This window comes from Rosa rugosa, chromosome 5 (assembly GCF_958449725.1).
Source record: "Rosa rugosa chromosome 5, drRosRugo1.1, whole genome shotgun sequence".
NCBI classification, from domain to species: domain Eukaryota; kingdom Viridiplantae; phylum Streptophyta; class Magnoliopsida; order Rosales; family Rosaceae; genus Rosa; species Rosa rugosa.
The window spans coordinates 8,378,409-8,404,452 of record NC_084824.1 but is presented as its reverse complement, the minus strand read 5'-3'; the positions used below and the strand labels follow the sequence as shown (position 1 = coordinate 8,404,452).

Below are 26,044 nucleotides of genomic sequence, written 5' to 3'. Positions count from 1 at the left end.
ATGAGTTACTACTAATAACTTTGAGATTTTGTCAGACCATATATATAATCTCTACTACTATAAATGGAGGTCCTCCAAAGGCTTCACCAAATTTTTAAGTGCCTATAATATCCTTTAATGACATAATTATCAAATTAAGTTAATAAAATATAAATAGATAAAAGTGTAAATTGAAAAAATAGCCAAACCACCATTATTTTATGTCCAAAAAATAAATAACTATTATTTTTTTTAATTGATCTATTTTCCATTAACATCACAATATTACCCGTGAGAAATGCGGGCACGTTGATAGTTACTAATAACTTTAAGATTTTGTCAAATGATTAAGATGGAAACACTATTGGTATCAGGAATACAGATGAGTTTCTAATGAGGACTATTAAAATAATGACTATCTAATCAATGATTGTGAGACCTATTTTTTTCGATCAAATTTCAGAAATCAACTGTTAGATGTTTAGATAATCATGAGTATATCATTTTTACAAAATTTTAATCAAATTGAAAACCGTCAAGACATTTATAATTGTGATTTATCATTCATGAACATGAAATGTACATGTTTGACAAATTTGGTTTATCCATTGATTTGATCTAGTTTGGTACCTTAATGATTAACAATTTGGAATACAATTTTCAAAAGTGACCTACTCATGCATACCCAAACATCTGATTGTTGATTTGCCGAAATGTAATTGAAAAGTAGATCTCACAACCATTGATTAGAAAGTTTTCATAAGTCCTCATTTTAAAGGTCCTTATTAATATGATCAGCCTTAAGTTTATACGTAATGACGGACATGCCATGCCAACGACTATATTCTCGGCAAAAATATTCAGGGGCATAAAAGAAAAATCTCTACGACCATGATTTGTACCCAAAATTGTGGAGTATGGTACACAACTTTTGGTCAAAATCGCAAGTTTTTATTTTTTGACTAATTTTTTTCACCCTTAAATAGTGATCTATGAACATTTGCAAACTAACAGAACTCAACAATCACAACATAATTTTTTTCATTGTTTTTCAAAATTAAAATAATAAAATTGATTAAAAAAATCCATTATGAATATTTCTCATTTTCATATTTCGATATTGGTTCTTAATTACAGAAGGAAAAGCTTTTGATTGAAATACAATTCTCTAATGTACTACATTATCTTTATTTTAGGTATATTTAAAAATACTTTTATATAAGTTAATTAAAATAGTTCAATCTTCTAGAAGGGTGCGTGTGTTTGGTGGGGTAGTAAGGGCTAGTTTGGGATTACTGTGACTTTAAAAAAAACTGTTGCTGTTGTGTTGTGAGAATAATCAACTGTGAATTAAAACAGTTTCGTGTTTGGTAAATAATATTTTTAAAAGTGTTGTCAGTACATAAAACAACTGCAGAGTATGTTTTGATCTACAGTAGGCCAGTAGCTTCTAAAAGCAACCTCTAGGCTGTTTCTAAAATCTGCTGCTAGTGACCTATAACTTCCAATGAAAGCTGATTTTTATTTATTTACCAAACACAATAAAATCTAAAATTTTGAACAAAAGCTAATTTTTTTGAAAGCGAAGCAATCCCAAAAGGGGCCTAAGATAATGACTTTTTATTTTGGTGTGTTCGAGCATCAAGAGTGGGGAGGGTGGTGTTGAAAAAAAAAAATGTGTTCAATCTACTAGAAAAACTTTGTTTACCGTAAATTCACATTAAACCCTCAAATTTTTTAGGCGGCTATGAGCCCATCGTACTCACATTCTGTTGAGTTCATGTTGTATTAACCAAATTTCTTTGTTCTATTTCTTTGTGTGTTTTCGTATCTTGTTTAAAACGATCTCTCTCTATCTATGTTAGTGTGGTCCTATATACTTCTATAGGTCTAGCTAACCTAGCAAGAAGTTGACAGGACAAGAAAATGGGTAAGGTCTGAGAGCTGAGACCACATTCCACATTAGAAATCAAAAGAGGGGAAAAGCCAAAATGAAAATAGCAAATTGCAAATTTCCTATTTGTTTGAGAATGAGGAATACCATTAGACCAAGACATAATCGAAACGATTATTGGTAACCATTATCATTATCGTTCGCTTAATCAACAACAAAGAGAAGCCTAGGAGAACAACTCGTGTTAAGTTGTATTTGGGGACGGTGGAGATTGCATCATGCATCTCTCTTAATGGTATTGTATACTAATTGATATATTAGTTCTTCTGGGGTCTCTCAGATGGTAATCCTAATTAATTATGTGGTCTGGATTTCGGATATTGATTATTTAGTGAGCAAAGATCTTGGAAAATCTCTCTCCATGTTTTTTATTATTGTCCAATCCCACCGCCCAAATGTTGTTATTAGTCGTCTATCTTGGTTATGTTGGAATTTCTTCTGACAACTTTCATTACCAAATACCACCCATAATGCAGCATGCTTTACAATCACAACAGCCTAATTTTCAAAATCATGCTCGCCAAGTGGTTTGCAAAGGACATTGAAAATAATAAATTAATAATTACATTGAAAATCATGAAGATGGAAGATGATGAAGATATCAACGATAGTTATGTCATCAATTTTATTCACCATATGATGTGTGTAAGTATTTATCGTGTGTCAAATAGAATTAGGATTTCTTCACGGAACTGTGCTCTATTATTATGATAGGCCCTATGTTGAGACTTAGATAGATGAGTACGCTTGGTATTAATTTGACATTTAGAAAGTTCAAAGAAAGTCTATCATACGAATTGGGATTGGACTGGTGAAGGATGGAAGACAAAACTTTCAAGCAAGGAAGTAGACATGTAACATGGTCCAAGAATCAAAATTGCTAAAAGTTATAAATAGTTCTTGTAGTTTGGAGTGATGCTCAAAATTAACTTTGTGGTTTAAAAATAGGGATAATGACCATTTACACAATTTTAGGATAAAAATTGCCCACTTACTCAAGCACTCTAAGAGATTGCCCATTTACCCAAACACTCTACGAGATCATTTCCCTATAACCCAATTAATTATTTTTTTCATTTTTATTTATTTTTGAGACATTTTTGCCCTCTCCTTCTTTGTCACTTAGAGAGAGAAGTCATCGAAGACCTTGTCGGACTCCGGTGACCGGAATTTGGCAACCGGTGACAGGAATCCGGCGACCGGTGACCGGATTCCGGCGACTGAATTTATTGCCCCCTAATAATACCCAATAACCATATTATTGCCCCCCCAATAATCATATTATTGCCCCCAAATAACAAATTTATTAGGGGTTAATAATTAGTGAAAAATGAAGATGTTTTAATTTTGAAAGTTTTAATAGGTTTATCCAAATAAATAATTTTATTATTGCCCCGTAATAATCTTATTATTGCCCAATAAATATTTTATTGTCTCCCAATAATCTTATTATTATCTTCTAATAATCATTTTATTGCCCACTAATGATCTTATTATTGCCCAACCAAATCATAATAAACAAAACAATAACTTCTAGCAACATCCCATATTGAAATCGGCCAATTTTTTGGAGAAACAAACCACCGCAATCAAAGCCCAGGTACAACATTTGCTTACCCCTCTTCTTCCTTCAGCGAGAGAGAGAGAGAGAAAGTTACAGACACATCCAATGACATTGATTTTTTTTGTTTTTTTTGGCTATTCTGCTTGGTCTGGGATCTCTGCCTCTAAATATTGCAAGAGAACTCTCATAAATCTCCCCAAACTTCAAAATCGCCCTCACCAATTCCCTATACGCCGCCCCACCCGATAACCCTACTCCTCCCCCCTCCACCTTATCCTCGCCGTCGCTCTCCGTGGAGCTGCCGCGGCGAAAACCCAAGGGACGGGCTGCTGGGGTCGGCGGCGGACTTAAGGGTCAGGGCGAGTGTGAGTGGCTTCGGGGGTCTGGTCAAAACGGCGGATAATGACCATGGTGCTGCGATGGGTCAAGGCGGAGGAGCCACCACGGTTAGGTGAAGGAATGGAGCGCGGTGTTCGGGCAGTCTTCATCTCGGGTCTGGATTCACGATCTGGATCCACGCTGCGTGGGGTTGGGATCGTGGAGTTGGATGGCGTCCTCCTCTGGTGGTCCGACGGTGGGGACAGAGCGGCGGCGGTGGAGGCCCGACCAAATCGGAGCACACCCAAACCAAATCAATTCACCTTCCACCACCTTTCCTTCCTCAAATCGGAGCACCAAAACTAAATCAATTCACCACTGCCCTTTCTTCCTCAAATCGGAGCACCCAAACCAAATCAATTCACCACCACTTCCACCAAATCAATTCACCTTCCACCAAATCAATTCACCTTCCAATTTGAAATTTGAAAACCATCAAGATCTGAAGAAGAGAGATTCTGATTGGGAATGAGCGGAGCCACACTGTGCTTACTGTTAGGCGATTTGGGGTACGAAGGCGCCGATGCATTGGACCCCGACAGTTTCGAATGGCCTTTTCAATACGATGGCGCTCGACCTATTCTTGCTCGGGTTTGCTCCAGCCTCCGCCCCTCTAATGTTCTATCCTAGAATAAGAACAGAGCACCACTCTAGAGAACAAAGCAAGGTACTTTTTCGGGCCGGGATCGGGAAGCAGAAGGTGAGAAAGGCTTCTTGGCGAGCGGCGATGACGTTTTGGAAATTGCGGTGGGCTCAGTTGGGGTTTGCAGCTCCACCTCTTGGGTTGCTGCTGCAGTTGCTTCTTCTTTGGAGGCAGAAGGAGAGGGGAGAGAGAGAGAATGAGGAAAGAGAGCTGAAGAAGAAGAGGTGAAAAGAAAAAACAAAAAAAGAGAGAATAAATAAATAAATAATAATAAAAGAGAAGGTGAGGGTATGATAATCATTTCAGTGTGAAAAAAATGCCACGTCAGCAAGAAAACGGAGTTTTGGACAGAAAATTGACGGCAGGGACCTTTTGTGTGAAATTAGAGAGTTTAGGGACTATCCAGGTGAAATTGAAACGTCAGGGACTGAAACATCGATATCCTATAAGTATAGGGAGTAAACAGTATTTTGTCCTTAATTAGAATAGGGGCAAAACTGTCAATGGATGTTAGATTGGGTAAATGGGGTTAAAAAACTCTTAGTGGAGTAAGTGGGCAATTTTTAAGCTGAAAATGGGTAAGTGGTCACGTCCCCTTAAAAATATTTAATTTTACCTCTATGGTTTGTAAAACTAATTAATATTGGTCCAAATGCTGTTTTTGATAAAAACCCCTCATGTGCAAGGATAAGTTTGTCATTTCAATTTATAATAGTAAAATAAATGAAATTAAATAGTATTTGAAAAATGAAACTAAAGAAATAGGAGGTTGTGGAATTCATATTTTTATTTATTTTTAATTTTATTTTCTATAAAATTTCTAATTTATTTTGTTTTCGTTTTATTTTTTATTGAGATGACAAACTTATCCTTACACATGACCTGCACATGGCAAAGTTTTTGTTAAAATTAACTTTTGAACCAACTTTGATCAATTTCGCAAATCACAAGGGTAAAATTAAACATTTTGAAACCACAAGGTTTTTTTTTTTTTTTTTTTGAGTTGAAAAAGTAATCCATTATGCAATTCAGCAAGCAGTACAATAATGACTTGCCCGTTAGGGCTGTCAGAAAAAACCATTACATAGAGCTCACTATACTAGCACACCCCTCACACAAGCATACTACGCAGCACACCCACCTTTTTTGGTTAAGCGCAAAAACAAGAAACTAAGTAACCCCAAGAAACAAATAAAATTAAGGACTAAATACTGTTTAGTCATTGAGCTTTTGACCATAAAACACTTCAGTCCCTGACCTTCTAATTTCACACGTTTAGTCCCTGTACTTCAAAATTTCAGACCAATAGGTCCTTGCTGTCTAAAAGTCGCGGCGAAATGTCTATTATGCCTTTAGTTCTTTTTTTTTAAATTAATTAATTATTTTATTTTATTTGGAAAAGGATTTTTTTTTCCCTTTCTTTCTTTCTGTTTATTTTTTTCTGTTTTTTTCCTTTCTTTCTTTCTGTTTGAAAAAAAAAGAATAAATAAAATAAAGAAAAAAGAATAAATAAAAAAAGAGAAGGGAATAAATTTATTATAAAAAAAAAAGAACTGAGGGCATAATAGACATTTCGTTGCGACTTTTAGACAGCAAGGACCTATTGGTCTGAAATTTTGAAGTACAGGGACTAAACGTGTGAAATTAGAAGGTCAGGGACTGAAGTGTTTTATGGTCAAAAGCTCAAGGACTAAACAGTATTTAGTCCTAAAATTAACAAGAGGTTACTAGGGTCTTGTCGATCTTTCCCACTCAGAAAAAGAAAACAGACCTAGCATCCTTTCGTGAAAAAGAATGCAGGCCCAAACCTAAAATAAAAAACAAAAACCTAGAGACCAAAAAGGCCCAAAACCACAGGCAGCAGCCGAAAGCCCAATCTATCCAACCCGTGAGAACCCTAGCAAGCATCACGTCTTCAGCCCCTGCAGAACCGCCGCCACCGACCCTGCCTCCGTCACCGATGCCAGCCAGATTTCTGTCAGGACAACCAGCAGCCTGACCACCATCACAAGTCCCAACCATATCAGCCCGACCATCCCCCAAAACCCACGGCAAAGCACGCCGATCCAAATCCCAGCCTTCAATGTCGAATCCACCAACTCCAGCCTTGATAGCCTATCTGGATATCAACTCGCCGCCATCAGTGTCGATCCTACCACCACCGTCACCACAGAACGACAAAACAAGGGTAGAGCCTCCATCAACGTAGCTAGAAGATCCATCATCAAATTCAGTCTTCGCTGCTAGAAAACCAGAAGCAAAGGAAAAAGAGTCACGGGGCAACCGAGCACCGCCACTCAAGGAACGACCAGAGAAGAGGGCAAGCTCAGCCTGTCCGATCGTAGATACAACGCCGCCGCTAGGGTTGGTTAGCCGCGAGTGAGAAAGCTCTCGTGAGAGAGTCAGAGAGAAAAACATGTTATCACCCCAAATCACAAGGATCATTTCTAACTCTTATCCAATCAAAATTTAAACTAGATTGGTTTTTGATCCTTGTATTCTTCTAATTAAAGTTGGGGAGTGGAATTTACACTTCCCATTTTACAATCCACACTATATTTAATTTTTTAGTATCATAACATCACATGTTTACAATCTTCACTATAAAATGACAAAATTTAATATACTAAAAAAATGAAATATGGAGTGTGAATTGTAAAATAGGGAGCGTAAATTTTACTCCCCTTAAAGTTTTGAAATTAGGTTGGAAGCTAGATTGAAAAACCACAAATGCATTATATATTTGTAAACTTAAATATATATGCCAATATTCTTTGAAATTTTAATTTATTCTACAACCTTAACAAAGCCAGATGGTGATAGTCTTGCATAATATAAACTACTTTAATTAATGTACGTTAACCAAATATGAAATACGCTAAACTCTCATTTCGATGTGAACAATTCTTAGGTTCACCCCTAGGGTGAACGAGCATATTCACCTCCATTGTCGATTAACATACTTTTATTTAATAAATTTATAATCCAACGGTCCATATCTTAAATAAGCATTTAAAGATCATCTCTGTAAAAAATCAATCGAATAAGAAATCGTTTAATTATCTAATTGAATCAAACAAATGGATGGTTTTAACAACACTTATACTATTATGATGAACCGTCCATGTCTTTCATAGAAATGAATAACTAAAAGGTCTTCAATTTGATTGTTTTTTTACAGAGCTAATCTTTGTATTACGTTATACAACATGAATGGTCAGATTAGAAAATTATAAAGTTATTATGCCTTAATCGCAAGAGAGGGTAAATATGCTCATGCACCCAAGGGGTGAGTCTAAGAATTGTTCTTTCGATGTGATATCCGATTGCCTTTGTTTGTTTATTCATTGGAGTCTAGCGAATGCGTGCAGGAATTCATCGATGAATTGTCATTGATTACTAGTAGAGTAGTAGATAACCCTCGAACTTGTTTCTTCACTTACTTCTTTCACTAGATATGTTTAGTAGATGACGTCCAAGCTACTACCGATCTAACCATGAATTCCATCTCAAATTAGACATTGAATGGGTTTATACTTCGACGTCATAGTGATAAACTAGAAACCCTAAACGATAAATATTGGGAAACAGGGGAATCTACCAAAAATAGCATCATTTCTTCATGTTATAAACAAAAATAATCTTCTTTGATAAACATTGTAGACAAAAATAGCCAACTTTTCACGTGAAAATGCCAGAGTTGCGTTTTATCTGCTGATTTAGTGCATCGATTTCGTAACATGTTATAAATGAAAGCTCGTAACGCATGCATGGAGTTTTGTAACGTTTCACAATAAATGAAACACGAGGCTTTCATAGACACCCAACCATGTCTGCCTCTCTGTCCCTCCCTCCTGCCTTCTCTAATGACATCACTCACCAAAAATAGCCAAATTTCCATGTGAAATGTCAGAGTTGCGTTTTATCTGCTGATTTAGTGCGTCGATTTCGTAACACATACATGAAGTTTTGTAATGTTTCATAATAAATGAAACACGAGACTTTCGTAGACACCAACCTAATCTTGTTTGCGGTCCCTCCCTCTGCCTTCTCTTATGGCATCATTGCCAAAAATAGCTAGCTTTCGAAGTAAAATGTCAGAGTTGCGTTTTATATGCTGATTTAGTGCGTCGATTCTGTAACGTATTATAAATGTAATTCAACGTAATGTAACACATATATAGAGTTTTATAATGTTTTGCAATAAATGAAAGACGGGACTTTCATAGACACACAGCCAAACCCTGTCTGCCTCTCTGTCCCTACCTCCTCTTACGTACCCACATATTTTCAACTTGTTCTCTACCCCATTCCCTCTTTGTTATTGTTAAAATTACCTCATAGCTCCGAAACTTCTCACTTTTTTTCTTTCTTTGAAGAAGTGGTTGAACATTAGAGTTGGAAGGAGAAGTCCTCATACCTTTTTATCTTATTTTGAAAAGATGTACACAAGATGGAACAAAAAATTGAGACTTAGAGATAAAAATATCCTCACAATAGTGTTTGGACCTGGTTATAATTAATATAAGATCATCCTGGATCTAGGAATCAAAATAAAGCGATGGATTTTTATATCCAAAAACAGCATCACCTCTTCATGCTTTGAACAAAAACAATCTTTTGATAATGTCATCGTCAAAAATAGTAAAGTTTCCACATGAATTGTCAGAGCTGCGCTTCATTTACTGTTTTAGTGCGTTAATTACGTAATGTATTGTTAATGAAATTTAACATATTAATATATTTTAACGCAAAAAAATTTGTAATATTTCGCAGTATTTCATAAATGAAACCGAGACTTTCGTGGACACCCGACCCAACCATGTCTACCTCCCTACCCGTCCCTCATGTTACAGTATTGTTACTCACATATTTTTAGCTTTTTCGATCTCTTCCCCATTTCCAATCCCATTAACCTCTTTGTTGAGCTCCACAACTTGTGAAGTTACTTTTTTTTTTATTTTTTTTTTAATTTTAAAAACATGGTTGTGAAGTCACTAAAATTCATAAAATCTCGACTGTCTGCTGAGCCGCCAGACCGGAGGCATACATACTCTCCAGGAAGTTGTCGATTTCAGCACGGTCCATAGCTTTGTCAAAAGCGTCGCGACTCGCTTTGTTACCTGGCGGAGATTCTAAAAAAAAAAGAAAAAGAAAAGGGCAAACCAGTCAGCCTCAGACAAACTGATCAAAGGTACGGTGTGGCGGCGATTGCTTACCAACGGCACGAGTCAGTTGTTGATCGACCAACAACTCCCAACCAGTGAGGAGACGAAAGTCCAGCAAGTTGCGATTCCGCCAGCAGTCTCTAATACGTGCCACGCGACACTCTTCTTCACGAGTCAGGTTGTAGCGCAAGCCCGCTACACAAAAAAGAGTAATCGTTAATACAGAAGTACAAGGCTATATATATAAAAAATCCGCCAACTATGTTCAGCGGAGACCGACAAACAACCTCGGATAGGCTGAAACTCCGACTTAATCCTAAACGTCGGCTCCCCCTCGTTGGACCCCGCTTGGTATTCCCACCCCGCCGTGGCAACACAGAAAGTACCCCGCCAGTAAGACATGGAATCCCTCAGGTTCTCGATCAGCTTGGGCGCCCCCTGGCGGAGACTCAAGTTCACCTGCCTCTGCAACCTTGGTGTTTCACGTACACCAGCTCGTAGAAGTGCAACACCTCCGCCACAGTTGGCCCCTCGCAACCAGACAACCGCCATAGTGAGTTCAGCGCCAGCATCAACCGCCACATGTTGGGGCAAATTTGCCCAAAAGCAAGGCCAAACTCGCACACCATGATTTGAAGATTTGGCAGCAGCGGGAATGTCACTCCTTGGCGGAATATCGCCTCGTGCACGGCGGCAAACCCCGCTGGAAGAATCGAGGCCTTCGCGTCCACCGTCGGCGGACGCAGCTTCACCACGCCTGGCAACCGAAACATCCGCTTCACCCGGTTGACAGCGGCAACAGTCATCCGCCCTCCCGCCTCATCAACGGGGGTGCCGTCCTGGAGGACCCATGCCGATTCGGTATCCTCCCACACCACCTCTCCCCCGTCAGCGGAACCACTGGCAGCGCTGTTACTTGCTAACCGCTCATCACGCCTATTTTGGGCAGCGGCAGCCTCCCCTGCCCTAGAACTCTCTGTCGCGAAGCACGACCCATAGCTACCTCTCCACATCGTCCCCTTCTTCCTCGTCAGCGGGGTCATTTTGGCGGCGCCTTCGCTGAAGCACCCTTGTGTTATCAGCAGGAGCAGGCCGTGAGCCCTTCGGCGGCGGTTCCAACCCCGCAATGCTGACAGTCTCCGCTGGCGGCACCGTTTTCTCCTTGTGTGCCTCGCACCGGTTGGCAGGCGCCCTCTGTTTCAGTGGCACGGCTGCAGAAGGGCCTTTACTCCCGCCGACAGCCCCACTAGCCATACCAGTCCCCGCCTGAACGACGGGCGAGCCATCGCTACCAAGATGAGAGTGATGCAGCATAGGTAGCACCACGGGGACTTCGGACTGGCTTAGCGCCAGTGTGTCCGGGTACCTCCGCTAGCGGAACTTCTCCCTTGTCACCTTCCAAGTGACGAAGTCTCCGCTAAGCCAACCTCCGCTAGCGGATCTTCTCCCTTGTCACCTTCCAAGTGACGAAGTCTCCGCTAAGCCAACCTCCGCTAGCGGATCTTCTCCCTTGTCACCTTCCAAGTGACGAAGTCTCCGCTAGCGGAACTTCTCCCTTGTCACCTTCCAAGTGACGAAGTCTCCGCTAAGCGAAACTCCGCTAGCGGAACTTCTCCCTTGTCACCTTCCAACTGACGAAGTCTCCGCTAAGCGAACCTCCGCTAGCGGAACTTTTCCCTTGTCACCTTCCAAGTGACGAAGTCTCCGCTAAGCGAACCTCCGCTAGCGGATCTTCTCCCTTGTCACCTTCCAAGTGACGAAGTCTCCGCTAAGCGAAACTCCGCTAGCGGAACTTCTCTCTAGTCACCTTCCAAGTGACGAAGTCTCCGCTGAGCGAAGCCCCGCCAGCGGAACTTCTCCCTTGTCACCCTGCAAGCGGGACATCTTCCGCTACACGACACACCGTTAGCGGAACTCCCTTTCCATCTTGCAAACTGCGTACCTTGCTGAGCACAACACCGCTCAATAAAGTACCGCCAGGCACGTCTAAAGCGACGCTGCTTCCTGCTACAACCAGCGGGGGGATTTCCGCCAGCTGCGGATCCTGAGGCTACGCCTCACTCTGACAACGACCGCCACGCGGAGTTACGGTCAGACCGTCCCTACGGGACACGGGGACTTGTCAGCAGTCTACGACGGCCCTGATCAGTCACGTTGACCCCCGTCACTTGGGTACTAAGATTGGGCTCGCTACCCAACACCCTCTGCTCCGTGCAGCTCCCCCTCAACAAACAATTTACCGACCATCCGGAGGTCCATCTTAGCCGGGGAGTGGGGGACTCCCTAGGGGGCCTAGCAGGGGCCCACCTGAAAGGATATAAAGCGTTCGCTCAGTAAATCCATTGTTGACAACGCATTGACGCTAATTATGCTGTTGCAAGTCTAGCGGAAGGTAACGCTTCAAACCGCTGAGCAACTCCCCAACCAAGATTGCCCTCCTTGACTGGGGACTTGGGGGACTTGTACCTACATGTGCATTTGCAAGCATAATTAGCTATAATGAGCTACGCTCATGGTACCGCCAGAGGTACTGACTCCCACCAAAGGAGTAGCCTACGGATACACAGCCAGGCGAGCTACCGCCTGAGGCTCGGATTGCCCCCAGATCACCGCTGACGCGCCGTGCCAAGATAGCATCAGAAGCTCCTGACGCTGGGAACTGAAGCACATCAGTCCCACATCGAAAACAAGGAGAAGATCAGCCTTCTCCTCATCTATAAAAGGTTCTCTCCTCTCTCCTCATTAATTACGCATTTACTACTCATTTATTGTTATGTTGTCTATATGCATCGACTGACTTAGGCATCGGAGAAGTGAAGACCGCCCAACGCAGTCTCCCTCTTACGCCCTGTCTTTCATTTGACAGCTAGCGGAGATCACCAAGTCCTCAAAGTAGCGGTCAGCCCATCGGACCCGCGTTAAACGAAGGTTCGGCTACCGCCGGACTTTGAGCATTAACAAAGTCCATGAAGTTTTCTCCGTCTCTCGCGTCCAATTCATCTACTCTCTCTTTCTGTCTCTGTTTGCTTCAGCTAATCAACCACATGGTTGAAAGAACATGAACAAATCAAACTGTTTTCTCTAGATTTATTAGGCAATCAGCTAGATTCAAAAGATATTTGCTCTACTATTGTGAGTTGCATAAGGATGCTGGATGCAAATCAAAGTTGAGGACGGCCAGCAATTCTTGCAATTCCTCTTTTCTATTTAGATGGGTAATGGCAGAATCCTCGAAGGCTTTCCTGAAAAAGAAATTCAATCAATGTGCCTACCTTAGAACCTGAAAACAAAAAGGGTATACTTTAAACAATTTTGTGGAGATTCAAATCTGGACATCTAATTTGTTGTGAGAGGAAGAAAGGAGAGAAACCAGTATGTACATGTCTAGCTGATTGAGATTCTAATTCTTGAAACACCAACGGCAACGTTAACGTCGGATTATTACATTTGTGGCATTGTGCTGACCGTTGCATCAAATCGAGGAACGAGATTTAAGTAACTTTTATCTAGCTTCACAACCTCTGCGCTGCCTGGGAGCTCAATCCCTCGTCTCTTCTGAAGCAATGGTTGAACATTAGAGTTGGAACTTGGAAGGAGAAGTCCTGCAACCTTATTTTGAAAAGATGAACACAAGAAGGAACAAACAATCGAGACTCGGTGATAAACCATCCTATCAGTACTGTTGTAACTGGTTATAATTAATAAAGATCGTGCCGGATTTAGGGATCAATAAATCCTAAATTTGATGATAATGGATTATCAAAACGATGTATTGGATTTGGTTAAAATAAGCGAATTTATTCAGAAATTGCGTTATCTCTTCATGTTCTAAACGAAAACAATCTTGTTTGATAACATCATCGCCAAAAATAGCGAAATTTCTGCGTGAACTATCAGAGTCGCGCTTCATCGACAAAAATTTGTAACGTTTCAGAATAAATGAAAGATGACGCTTTCCATAGACACCCCAACCCAACCCAACCTTGTGTGCCTCTCTGTCCCTCCCTGCTCTCACCCACGTATTATTTTCCCCTACCCCCATTCCCATTCCGATTCCCATTTCCCTCTCTGTTGTAGTTGAAATTACCTAACAGCCCCTCCTCTGCCTAACTAGCAGTCTAGCACCACACCCACATATATATATATATATATATATATATATATATATACCAATTAAGCTCCACCTCTCTTCTCCCTCCTTCACTACCACTTCCCCTTCTTCCTTCCCTACTTATTCTTCTTCTTCTTCTAGCTAAGCTAAGCTCAACACTCCACCAAAAAACCAATCACAACAAGATCGCAAGAGAATGGGGTTACAGGGGCAGCTGAGCGACGTGTCGTCGGACTCCATCCCGCTCTTACTGGTGGCCGTCATCGCCACATTCATCGGCCACCTCCGCTCCTCCCTCTTCAGCTTTCTCCATTCCCTCGGCCTCTCCCGACTCGAGCGCCCGCCCCCGGACGACGGACTCCTTGCCTCCGCAGTCGGCTCGGGGCTCGCCGGCCTCGTGGTCCTCGCCGAACAGCTCAACCTCAACCGCCTCTTCTCCTACCGCTACGACCACAGCCGCCACCGCGACGCTGCCGTTCCCGACTGCGTGGTCTGCTTGTCCAGCTTAAAAGACGGCGACCAGGTCCGCATGCTCCACTGCCGCCACGTCTTCCACAAGCACTGCTTCGACGGCTGGCTCGACCACCTCAACTTCAGTTGCCCTATCTGCCGCTCCCCGCTCGTCCAAGACGAGCGCGTCGCCCAAACGCGCCGCCGCGTCGGTGGTGACCTCCTCCACTGGTTCTCTCTCCGCGCCAATTGAACCTAGCGCGTGATGGTGATGGTGATGGGTGATGTATTACGTTGATGATAGGCCGGCCACTAGCCACGAGATTACGATGGCTAGCTGGTGCCTGGTAGTTTCTCTCTGTTTTTTTTTTTTTTTTTTTTTGAGATTTCAGACAGTTGTTGGCAGTTTTTGACCTTCGACTTAATTTGGTCCCTCCAAATTTTTGTCTTTGATGTCTTTCCCTTTTTTTTTTTTTTTTGAAAAAACTCTCTGGCATGGTTTTTTTTTTTACTGTTGTAAATTCCCGGGGTTTCTGATGATAAATAACAAGGAACCGGAGTCTCCTTAAACATATTAATGTTAACTGTGTTCATTTAATTACTTGCATGCAATTTGTCTAAAGCAAAGTTAGGGGAAAAAAAGTTAAGCCTAAAAGTGCAAAGTATAATAGTTATTAAGCTGGACACTATTTCGTCTACTAACATATGTTTTTCCTTCTGAGTATGATTTCTTTTTTTATTATTGAAGCGGTGCAAGAGTTAACTCAACGTCATTATACGAATTTATTAATAATCACTTTCTAAGTATGATACCGCCACCGCCAAGTGGGATACTAAAAAAAAAAATCAGATAATAAGTTAGAACATTTTAAATATATTTTCTAAAACATGTATTTTTATGAAGAATAAATTATTTATTTATTCAAAGACATAGTAATAATAAGAAAATAAAAGTTGTAAAGCTTTTCTATCATTGTAAGATTTTTTTATTTTGAATCACATGAAACAACATCAAACATGTAGAGAGAACCTCTTGAGCGACTAATACCTAATTGATCATTATGAAATGCATTAACAGTTGATGGAGAAAGATAATTGTGCCAAATTGAAGCATCTTTTGGATGAATTATAATTGTAACCGCATCAGCTACAAAATTAACCTCTCAGAGAACATGTTTGAAATAAACAACTTTAGCTTCTTCAGATGAGGAGATAATGTCCCTGATTGAGAATTCTTACAAGCTGCTTGGATTTTGCCATTAACACTATTGATAACTAACTTGAACTCCTCTTCTGCGTGACTTGACTATTATTCGTTTCAAGATAGAATCTAAATTGGTGGATGTAGGAGCATGTCCATAGGCCTATGCCTAACACTTGTTTGGGTTGTTTAGAAACTAATCGGACAGAAAAGACATACTTGCAATCAATTTATTCGATCAAATGTGGTTTGTATCTGGTTCAGTGGCTCCATTAACTGCTCAGATTCACAAAATATCTTCATGAAGTAACAAACAATGTGATAAGATTAACAAAATATCTCCAAGCTAATTAGAACTGCGATGGGGATTGTTAGCAAAATCTGTTGCTAAGATTTGGACTCCTCCTCCAGGTGAGTATCTCAAATTAAATGTAGATGGCCAGTTCTTATTTTCCTACTATTAATTATGGAGGAGTTGGAGGTGTTCTCCGAAACTCGAACATATGGTGAGTGTATAGCTGCTTTTTCTAGTAGGAAACTGTTTGTCTGTTTCCCTATACACATCGAGCTGTTGCCTATTAGGCACGGGTTGGAGTTGCTTCATGTTATGGGCACTACTCAAGCTATTCTTGAGGGTGATTGTTTATTGGCTCTTTAAGCTATCAATGCACATGACAGTGATCTTTCTGAAATGAGCCACTTATCGACATCAAATTCCTCGTCAAGCAGAGTAGAGCCCTCTTGTGTCTATTCAACATGCTTGACAACCTAATCAAGTAGCAAATAGACTAGCGAACTAGTGTTCAACTTGAATGCCCTCTTATATGATTTCAGTAGCACATAGACTAGCCAACTATAGCTTTGAGTTTAATGTTTAATTTTTTTTGTATTTTTTATTTTTTTACGAGGAAACATATTTATTAAAATTAAAGGGAAATACAAGTAGGAAGAGATGACATATCATACACATTCTAGAAGTAAAGTACTACTGATGAAGAATGACAGACAACATCCCACATTCTAAAACAAAAGAAATCATCTAAAACGAAAATTAGGAAGACCCAACTTATCTCTTAAACAAAATTGATTAACGAAGCTTGGAGATGAATCAAACCAAGTAAAGCCCGTACCTGAAGCACCAAAATTGGCTAATGCATCAGCCACTTGGTTTCCTTCACGAACTATATATAAGTGAACAACGAAATTGCATCATTGAAATGCGATGCACACAATTCTTCCATGCCACCTGTAATTGCCAAGGTACCATTTGGGGAGGGTGGAGAAAATTTAGAATTAAGGACGACTCAACTTAAGGCAAATATGCTTCAAATCGCGAACCCATGCAAGCTCGATTGCCTTGATCACTGCTGAGTGGAACTACGAATGTCAAGGGATGATGAAAAACAACCTCCCCATGAAGATCACGAAAAACTCCACCATAACCTAAAGTCCTAAACGATCCTACCCTCACTTCCAAGCACCATCCGTGTTAATTTTGAACCAACCAATAATGGGTGGATGCCAATTCACCTCGTAAATTTTCGGGGCACAACGAGGCCTACAAGTAGCACCAAACCTCTTCAAGACACAAAGCTCCTGTATGTTGTTAAACATATGTCCAGTAGCTATGCGACTAGAAGCATGAACGTGGCCATTAATTAACCTACAAGCCATAGCAACATCTGGAGTAATGCCATCATATCTCACCTTATTCCTTGTTTGCCAAATAAACCAAAGAAAGGCACATAAACAAGCAACCCATAATTCTCTCAATTGGGGGCTATGACCAACCATTAAACCCAATGCAAATAGCTCATGTAATGAATTAGGAATGAGACCCAACTCAAATTTTTCCAACAAAAAGACCATATAGACCTTGCATATAGGCAGGGAAGAAAGACATTGGACTCCGTCTGTTGTCGACATAATAAACACATTGAGCACAAAGAGACACCACATCGTTGTAAAAAGTCTTCAATTAGCACCCTTCCCCTCAATATTTTTCAAACTAAAATTGACATATGAGGTGCCACATATTTACACCAAACCAATCGACCCCAATCCACCGTGGGTAAAGAAGGCCTTACAAAATGAAACGCCTCTCTTGCAGTGAGTGTGCCAGAAGAAGAGGCTGACCAAATTAATTTGTCTTCTTCCTGTGGATTAATTGCAATTGGAATACTGGTAATAATATCACAAAGATCATGAAAATGCAATTGGAGAAGATGAGGGAGATCCCAGTGGCCATCATGAATATAATCATTAACAAATCCATCCATCTGCTCCACCACCCCTTCATAAGCTCCAAAAAAATTATTTAGAGGAACACACCAATAAAATTGTCATTCCAAAAAGAAATTTGGGAACCAGAATCAATGTGTTCAACTTAAATGCGCTTTTGTACGATTTTAATCGTATGCATTAAATAAAGTTCTTCATATTCTTAAAAAAAAAAAAAAAAACAAACAAACCGAACCAAATCATGTGATCAACTGATCAATGCTTAATGAATTTAAAGGTGAATCGACTCATGACGATGATGGATTCCTTCCACCAACAAAAACAGTGCTAGGCTCATACAATGTAAGCCCAAACCAGGCCCATAAAACATGTGAACCATCCCTACAACTTTTCTACAATTTTCCAGCCTCTCAAGTATTCTTGGAGTATGTAGATCAAGTGTTTGACGAATCCGCAAAGAGATTGAGGCGGTGCAATTTAGGCAAACACAGTATGGGGGCTTGTTCATGTTGTTGCCAGAAGAAAATTCCTGATTACAGGTGACAGGTAGTACTATAATTTCAATACTCACAATATAAAGTTAGATGTACCAACAAGATTTAAATGTGGCATTTGGTATTCATGAAAGGCAAAATAGTTTAACCCTGTTGCTTTTTAAACTCGAATCTCGGTAATGTATTGATAAAGGAATGAAGAAGCATTGTCATTGACCTTTGAACTCTCTCACTAGTATATATAAGAATTGCCAATCATAAAATAATATATGAATGAAGATATGGATATTCTTTTTCTTTGATATTGCTCAGCTTTGTCACATAACGCGTTTCCTCCAATCCATCTTTGAATCCATTTCTTGGAACCTGCTTGTACCTTGTTCATGAGTCATAATTAACTCTGAAACAAGACAGGAAATAACATGGAGCAAGGCATTTTGACCAACTCGGATTCGTAAGTCAACGAGAAAATTATCAAGGAATAAGCAGGGACGCAGGGTTATGAAAAATTCTCGGTCAGTATATATATAGAGCTGCTGTGTAACATTAGACTAATCCAAGTTCTCAACTTCATCATGAAGAGTCTGAGGAAAGAAGAATCAGCAGCTGCATCCATTCTCCTCTATTCTATGCTGACTTCTCTATTTTTCCTTGCAGTTCAAGCAAGAAGTCATAAACCAGCGTGTGCTTCTTCGTGTGGAGATATCGAAAACATCAGCTACCCTTTTTGCCTAAAGGTTGATCCAGTAGGCTGCGGTGACCCTGACTATGAACTATCATGTGTGAACAACAAAACCATCCTCGAAATATTTCCAGGCAAATACTATGTCAAGAACATTTCTTATGACACTATGCCAAAAAATGCTTCAGACGACAGATCATATCTGTCGTCTGATGAAGTAAAAATCTGTTGTCTAAGTGGCTGCCGTCTCTAAGCCATTCAGACGACAGATATTCTCCGTCGTTTCTAAGCTACTCAGACGACATATTCAGTTTAAGTTCTGTCGTCTGAAGTACCTAATATTGAAGAATCGGAGTCTATCTGTCGTCTGAAACACCATACCACTACATATTAATGTTGTTGGAAATTCACTTCATCAACGGATTCAAAAAATAACTGTCGATGTAGTTAATGTAAGATGACGGAGTTTTTGTTGTTTCTGTCGTCTGAATGGCTTAGAAACAACATATCAACACCTACTTCTGTTGTCTGAGAGCCATTTGAACTCTACTTTTCTGTTGTTTGAACGTGGTAGAAACAACATATCAATCACCTACTTCTGTTGTCTGAGAGCTCTTTGAACTCTACTTTTCTGTTGTTTGAATTTGGTAGAAACAACATATCAACCACCTATTTCTGTTGTCTGAGAGCTCTTTGAACTCTACTTTTCTGTTGTTTGAACTTGGTAGAAACAACAGATGATCATTTGTTTCTGTTGTTTCTATTTTCTTGATACAACATAAATTGTGATGTATTTTCTTGATACAACATAAACCTGCATATAGCTGTTGCCTTTCAACCATTTCAACATCAAAACCATAAAATATCTGTTGCCTTTCAACCATTTACAATCATCAAAACCATAAAATTGGACTAAAATCAGCATTGAAAATGATGGCTACGTTTCATTAATTGCATCAACATCATCCAAAATACAATCCATAGTTCCAACTCTAAACCTAGCCAACAGTTACATTATGATCGAGAGAACCAAAAAACCATCTTATCTCGATCATTTACCTAGTGCACCAAGTCAAAAACCTATAAGGTAAAGAAAGAGTAGCTAGACAGAGCAACTGCATGCATAATTTAAGTTCATCAACACTTTCCATCAGTTATATATAAATGCACAAAAGCAGTTCCAAGTGCTACTCATCTACCTTAAAAAGAACCAAAGTTAGAACTGTATAACATGATTTGCCCATTCAGCTCGAACCACATCATGATGCTTATTCTTCTTTTGAGCATTCTTTTGCAATTTCCTTAAGGCCTTGTTAGTTTGTTCATCAAAGATCGACTTCTTCATTGTTGAAACCATCTGTACATTCACAAAATGGAAAGAAACAACGAATGACTTTTATGAAATATATAACAAAAAAGGCCAACTCAGTTATAGGAAAAAGGAAACAAAACAAGAGTTAATCACCACGAACATTGAGTAGCAAATAGAGCGTCATCTTCTAATGATCTTTTGATCCTAATTTGAAAATTAAATTTGCTTCCAGGTGCTAAATGAACCTATAATTTGCTTCCAGGTGCTAAATGAACCTACAACAGCTCTACATGCGCTATTAAACGAGTGCTCTACTACCAATTGAAATGGCTCCCAAGCTACATTCAAACATGAATAAAAAGAAACCCAGTTCCTTATCATTTTCCTACTGTCAATTTAACATTGAATGTGAGAAAACTGTCACTTACACAAAACTGCAGAAAATACAATGTGGAGGAGTTATGCGAGTTATCTGATACTTACAGCAAGCACATAATTTCAGGGGCATCGCAAATGCAAAGTTGTTCGATCAAGTTCAAGTGGTGAATACAGGGAAGTATACAGGGGAAAATGGTAATGGATAGCATTGAAAAGCTCATTGTGCTACCTTCTTGGAGGCTTCCCCAGTATGTATCGAGGATTGAACTTGTACAATCAATCTTAAGACCGCCTGAAAGCCATGTGATGGACCAGAATGAAGCTCGGATATTTCCTGCATAAAGTAGCTTTCTCCTTTTACAAATAATTGTGTAAAACAAGTTACAGAGCCAAGTGAGTTGTACTCTTGTGGTCAGAATCTCTTGGATTGCAACCTCGGGAAATATCATATCGTTTCTCTTACCTTGAGAGTCACAAGCACCGAAATATTGGGGTGGTCATGTTTTCTTCAAAAGATATGGTACCTGCAACAGTTTTGATGAGAACTAATCAAAACACATAAATCCCATATGCAACTAAAAGTGTGGTGCTGCTGTAACTTTTGTCCGAGAACTAAAGGGGAAGAGATTCAGGATATATATATATATATATATATATATATATATATATATATATATATATATATATATATATAGGAAAATTCTACAATGTGTTAACGTATGACATGCATACAATTGCCTTAAAAGTGGTAAAATGAGTCCTCAAAATAGTAATATTAGTCCTCAAAGTGGTAACATGAGTCCTTAAAGTAGTAAATTTTCTTAGTTACCACATGAGTCCTCAAAATAGTAATATTAGTCCTCAAAGTGGTAACATGAGTCATTAAAGTGGTAAATTTTCTTAGTTTACCATATGAGTCTTCAAAATAGTAATATTAGTCCTCAAAGTGGTAACATGAGTCCTTGAAGTTGTAAAAACAGTTGATGTATGAGAAATGTTAACATACCATAGCTTTACCCATATAGTCAAGTTAATCATTGTCAAAGTTTGCTGTAAATTGCCTTGAACATGTGTCAGACAACAAAGTATAATTAAAGCTTTATCTCTTCCCTCTTTCACTTTGATCATAAAGCTAGCGGTGGAACAATGAAGACCAAGCAAAGTCCATGATCATGCCTTCTATTAAAAGGCTTGGCGGTGGAAACTGATCAGCACATTAAAAGACAACAATTTCATATTCATAATTGTCAAACCATGAACTAAAGACAAAAGCTTTGGAAACATGCAGCAAGTCTCTCTTAAGCAAAGTTTAGCTATGTGTTTCCTTGTCAATCAAAAGAAAATCATGCAAGGATATTCAAAATGAGGCATAGTGGATATCGGTGGAAAAGTGTGTCCAAAATCTGCAGATAATTACAAATAGCATTACACATAAGCTTGTCAAAGTCAAAGCTCCCAAAATATGTAATTGATCATGTGTGCTGCAGACATGTATAATTGATTATCAAATGCAAGAGACAATTGTTTGAGTCCATTTATATTAATTAAAGGCATGGAAAAGTATGCTGTAGCTTTGTTCTGAAATAGGAATTGAATGGCAAAAGGACAAGAGCCAAAGTCCAGGCCTTTGAAAAGAGACAGAAAGCATGCAATTGAATCGGTGGTGTAATTGAATAAGTTCAATCGGTGCTCGATCAAATAACTTCTTACCAGTTCCGAGTTCCGAAAAGATGCAATCTCAACAAAGACGAGGCTTCGAATCTTTGACAGGCAGGACTGACAAATGGAAACATGCAGATCGGTTAAAATTACATCCCAAAACAAAGGGTTTATGGAGGAAAGAGGCTTCACATGACCGAAATCTTATTGCTACTCCGTGCATATACTCCTTGCTGCTGGGATTAAAATTCACACCTGAAAATCAAATACTAGTTCATTCTCTCACGGAGCTTCTCCTAACTTGGTAACACACCAGAACATTCAACCCAACAATAGCAAAAGAAACTAACTAGGATGTCAGCTTAGTTTTCAATCCTCACAAAAGAAAATAGAAGAAAAGTTTACAAAAGAAAGAATGGGAGCACAATAATCCATCCATACGAAACTCAATTGTAGAATTGAAAGGCACTAAATGTTTTCACCCACTCATTTTCTGACATCAGATAATAGAAGCCATGTGCAGCAAGGAAAGAAAAGCTTACAGGTTGATTCCTTTGCTCCCAATTCCATTTGGTACAAAACCAGCATCCTGACATCGAAAGCATTTAGATGATTTATAAAGCCAAAATTAGACTAAAACCTGTGAAAGTTCACATAATATGAAAACCCTATCAAATTAACAGAAACGTAACATAAACCCAATCAAATCAAAACCCAAATATTTCCCTTTTGTTGGGTTTTATAGAGGCCGCTTTTGAGGAACGATTGGTTGGTGGATCTCATGGCAAACTCGTCTGAGTGCAGAACCCATTTCTCCTTCACTCCTCTCCTTGACCAGAAATCCTACATAATCCAATTAACAATCATATATATACTGAACAAACATTTAATTCGGTCAAAAGCTATAAACCCAGAACCAAAAGATAAACACCCAACCCGATTTCAAGAACAACAATAAATTTTCAGCAAATTTCAAACACCCAAATCGAAATGAACCCTAAACCATCCCCAAACCCATAAAACCAGAATAACACCCAAGTCTATTTCAACCACCACATCTCTAAATTGATATCACAAATCTAATTTCAAACGAAACCCTAAAACCCAACACAAATCAAGGTCGAAATCCTAACACGAAGATTGAGACTTACCGTGCAACAACAGTATACTTTGTAAAATCAGATCGAAGAACTACACCAACAGTGTCTTCTTGACCTAGATCGGGGAGAGGTTGATCGTTGAGACTCTTCTGTGTAAAAAACCTAGATCGGGGAGAGAAGAACCATAATTGGGAAAGGGAAAGGATGTTGCTGATCGGGGGAGAAGAACCAGAATGGGAGCTGCAATTGCTTAATTGGGGTCTAGCTCGCGGAGAAGGAAAGAAGGCTTCTGTTTTTTTAACCAAGTGTTTAGAAAACTCGGGGTCTAGCTCACTTAAGTTTTAGTTCAGCCGAAAAACTTTTTTTGTCCAAACAAGGAGAAATAATTTCTCCATTTACTCAGCAACAGAATTCTGTTGTCTGAATTTTCTAAATTACAACAAACTTGTAAAAGTTGAACTTGTATTGATTTTCATACCATTCAGACAACATAAATAGTTAAAACTGTTGTCTGAAGACGTTGAAAAAAAGCAGACAACAGAAAAAACGTCTTCTGTCGTCTGAGGGGTATGGTATGAAGCATTTTTTGACATAGTGTGATGAACATATTATCCGTTTGGTTGATGTCAACTTTGCCAATGGAAGCAGCTGCAGCCTTCCATCGGGATCTGTTGTATCGAGGGATGGATATGTCAATGATTTTCGCTTCTTGGCACTTGGCACAAATCAAACTTACACACAGTTTGTGAAGTGCTCCAGAAACATCAGCCAGGCTAATGTAGCTGCTTATAACTACACGGCAGTTCCATGTTTAACTAGAGTTAATGGGACTAATTACTTCTATGCTGTTTATGATGGCTACTACTTAGCTCGTCCTCATCAACCACCATGCTCGCTTATTTCAGTGGCTATTTCAGATTATCATGAAAATTTTGTTGAGCCCCTATCTTATGAAGCCATCATGAAGCAATTGGAGGCAGGGTTTGATCTGGGATGGTCCGTTGAGTGTCGCGACTGCTCTTTGTTGGAATTTAGTTAGAATATTTCAAAATACCTGCTATTTTTGAAACCTCCTTTGAACCGTTATTTGCAGATAGTAATAGCAATTAATTCTTTTTGTGTCATTAACTCTCTTTGATTGTGATTGATATAAAGATTTCATCAGTTTTATCCAATAGATAAGTGTTATGATTCTTGTTATTTTAGTCTATTATCACAATGAAATGATAATTGTTATTTGTTATTAATATATTGTATTTATGTGATTTTGTAGGAGATGAAATCCGGTGACGGAAATAGCATCCATCGACCAAAATTTCCAACACTCTTTAGCTGGCAAATCATGTGGAGTAGATGTAAGTGATCTAAATTTGGGTACTAAGCCACTCCCCTATCAATGTTATGAAGGTCAGTTTACTATAATTTGCCTATTCTATCTTTATCATGAAGGTCAGTTTACTATATATCATACTATATTCTACAGGTACAGAGTACAAAGAACCCACTGAGCTCCAAATAATCTTAATATTTGTGGGAATTGCTTTGGGAGGTATAAATTATATAAGTATATACATTTGGCAATCTTGTTTTTAGTGAAGTTTAGTTTAACTCCCTTGGAAGTTGGAACTTATAAGATAATTTTTGTCTGCATTTTCATCTCTGTTTGCTGTAGTGCTTTTAGTGGTTTTATTGGTGTTTCGCATCCGCAGATGTATGAGACGACATCAGCGGGAGAAGAATCAGCACCAATCATCGACGCCAGCATTAATCAGCAGTTCTTGAACTAATTTCATACCTTCAGCCTCTACAACTAGTCAGGAATAATGCTATCTATCTGATACCATCAATGTAAAAATGGCTTGCTAGCAGCTTTACAATTTGTTAATTTCTGTTGTGTGTAACCATAAGAATGTGATAACATTTGGATTCTGCATTTATCAAATGTAAAATACATGTGAAAGCTATTTAGCCTTACCCTCTGGTTATAATTTTCTTCAAATGCCAGTTATTGCTAAAAGATTTACATAATGTATTCTCAGGTTGACCCTTTAGTGAATCTTAACTCTAAAATAGTATGTGCCAGAATTAACCAACAGTAAACCAGATAATGGTAGATAATCATAGGAAAAGTCCTCGAACAATCCTTTATATAAAATTTCCCTCGCACTAACGTACCTTTGAATTCTAATTCAGTACTCAGTAGGGAAGAGTCTGTTATTTAATATTGCTGATCGGCTAACTTATATATACATTTCATTTTCAGGTTGCCTTACACTTTCTGAAAGACATTTTATTGTGTTTCAGAATCTCAGATAGCGAGTCACCTCCAAAACAGGTATTGCTTCTGCTAAGGAACTTGTCGATCATAGTCAATTTTGGAAAAGACAAAAAACATGGATCTCTTTGACCAACTCCAATTTCTTAATCAACCAGAAATGCACATGAATACAGATTCTATATTTCTTTAGACTTTAGCGGTCTAAAATTTGCTCAAAATAAAAAATAGTTAGCCACCTTTGATTAAGGAACTATAAGCCGTACTTAATTCATGAAACAAAGATCTCCTTAAACCGTCCTAAAGTTAATTAGCACTAGTTTGGCTAATTTAGAGTGAATATCAAGGATTTGTTGAAGGAAAATCGACTTAGTGTGCCTTATCAAACTAGGAGTAGTAATAGGAGAGAAGGTTCTAGAATTCCTAATCCTACTTGGATTAGTATTCCTTGTAAC

General features: G+C 39.1%; 1 protein-coding gene and 1 long non-coding RNA gene across 2 annotated transcripts; one reads left to right on the top strand and one right to left on the bottom strand.

Moving 5' to 3' along the window:
• The first annotated feature begins 13,855 nt into the window (after positions 1-13,855).
• Positions 13,856-14,687, top strand: LOC133709523 (E3 ubiquitin-protein ligase RHA2A-like). The gene has a single exon (XM_062135297.1). It carries the CDS (start codon positions 13,994-13,996, stop codon positions 14,498-14,500), a length of 507 nt encoding a protein of 168 aa, XP_061991281.1. The 5' UTR covers positions 13,856-13,993; the 3' UTR covers positions 14,501-14,687.
• A 7,604-nt stretch (positions 14,688-22,291) lies between these two features.
• Positions 22,292-23,606, bottom strand: LOC133708471 (uncharacterized). The gene is made up of 3 exons (XR_009845842.1): positions 23,366-23,606; positions 22,757-23,057; positions 22,292-22,469 (listed from the first exon to the last, which is right to left on the bottom strand). It is a non-coding gene; the product is annotated as an uncharacterized LOC133708471 (long non-coding RNA).
• Positions 23,607-26,044: the final 2,438 nt, after the last annotated feature.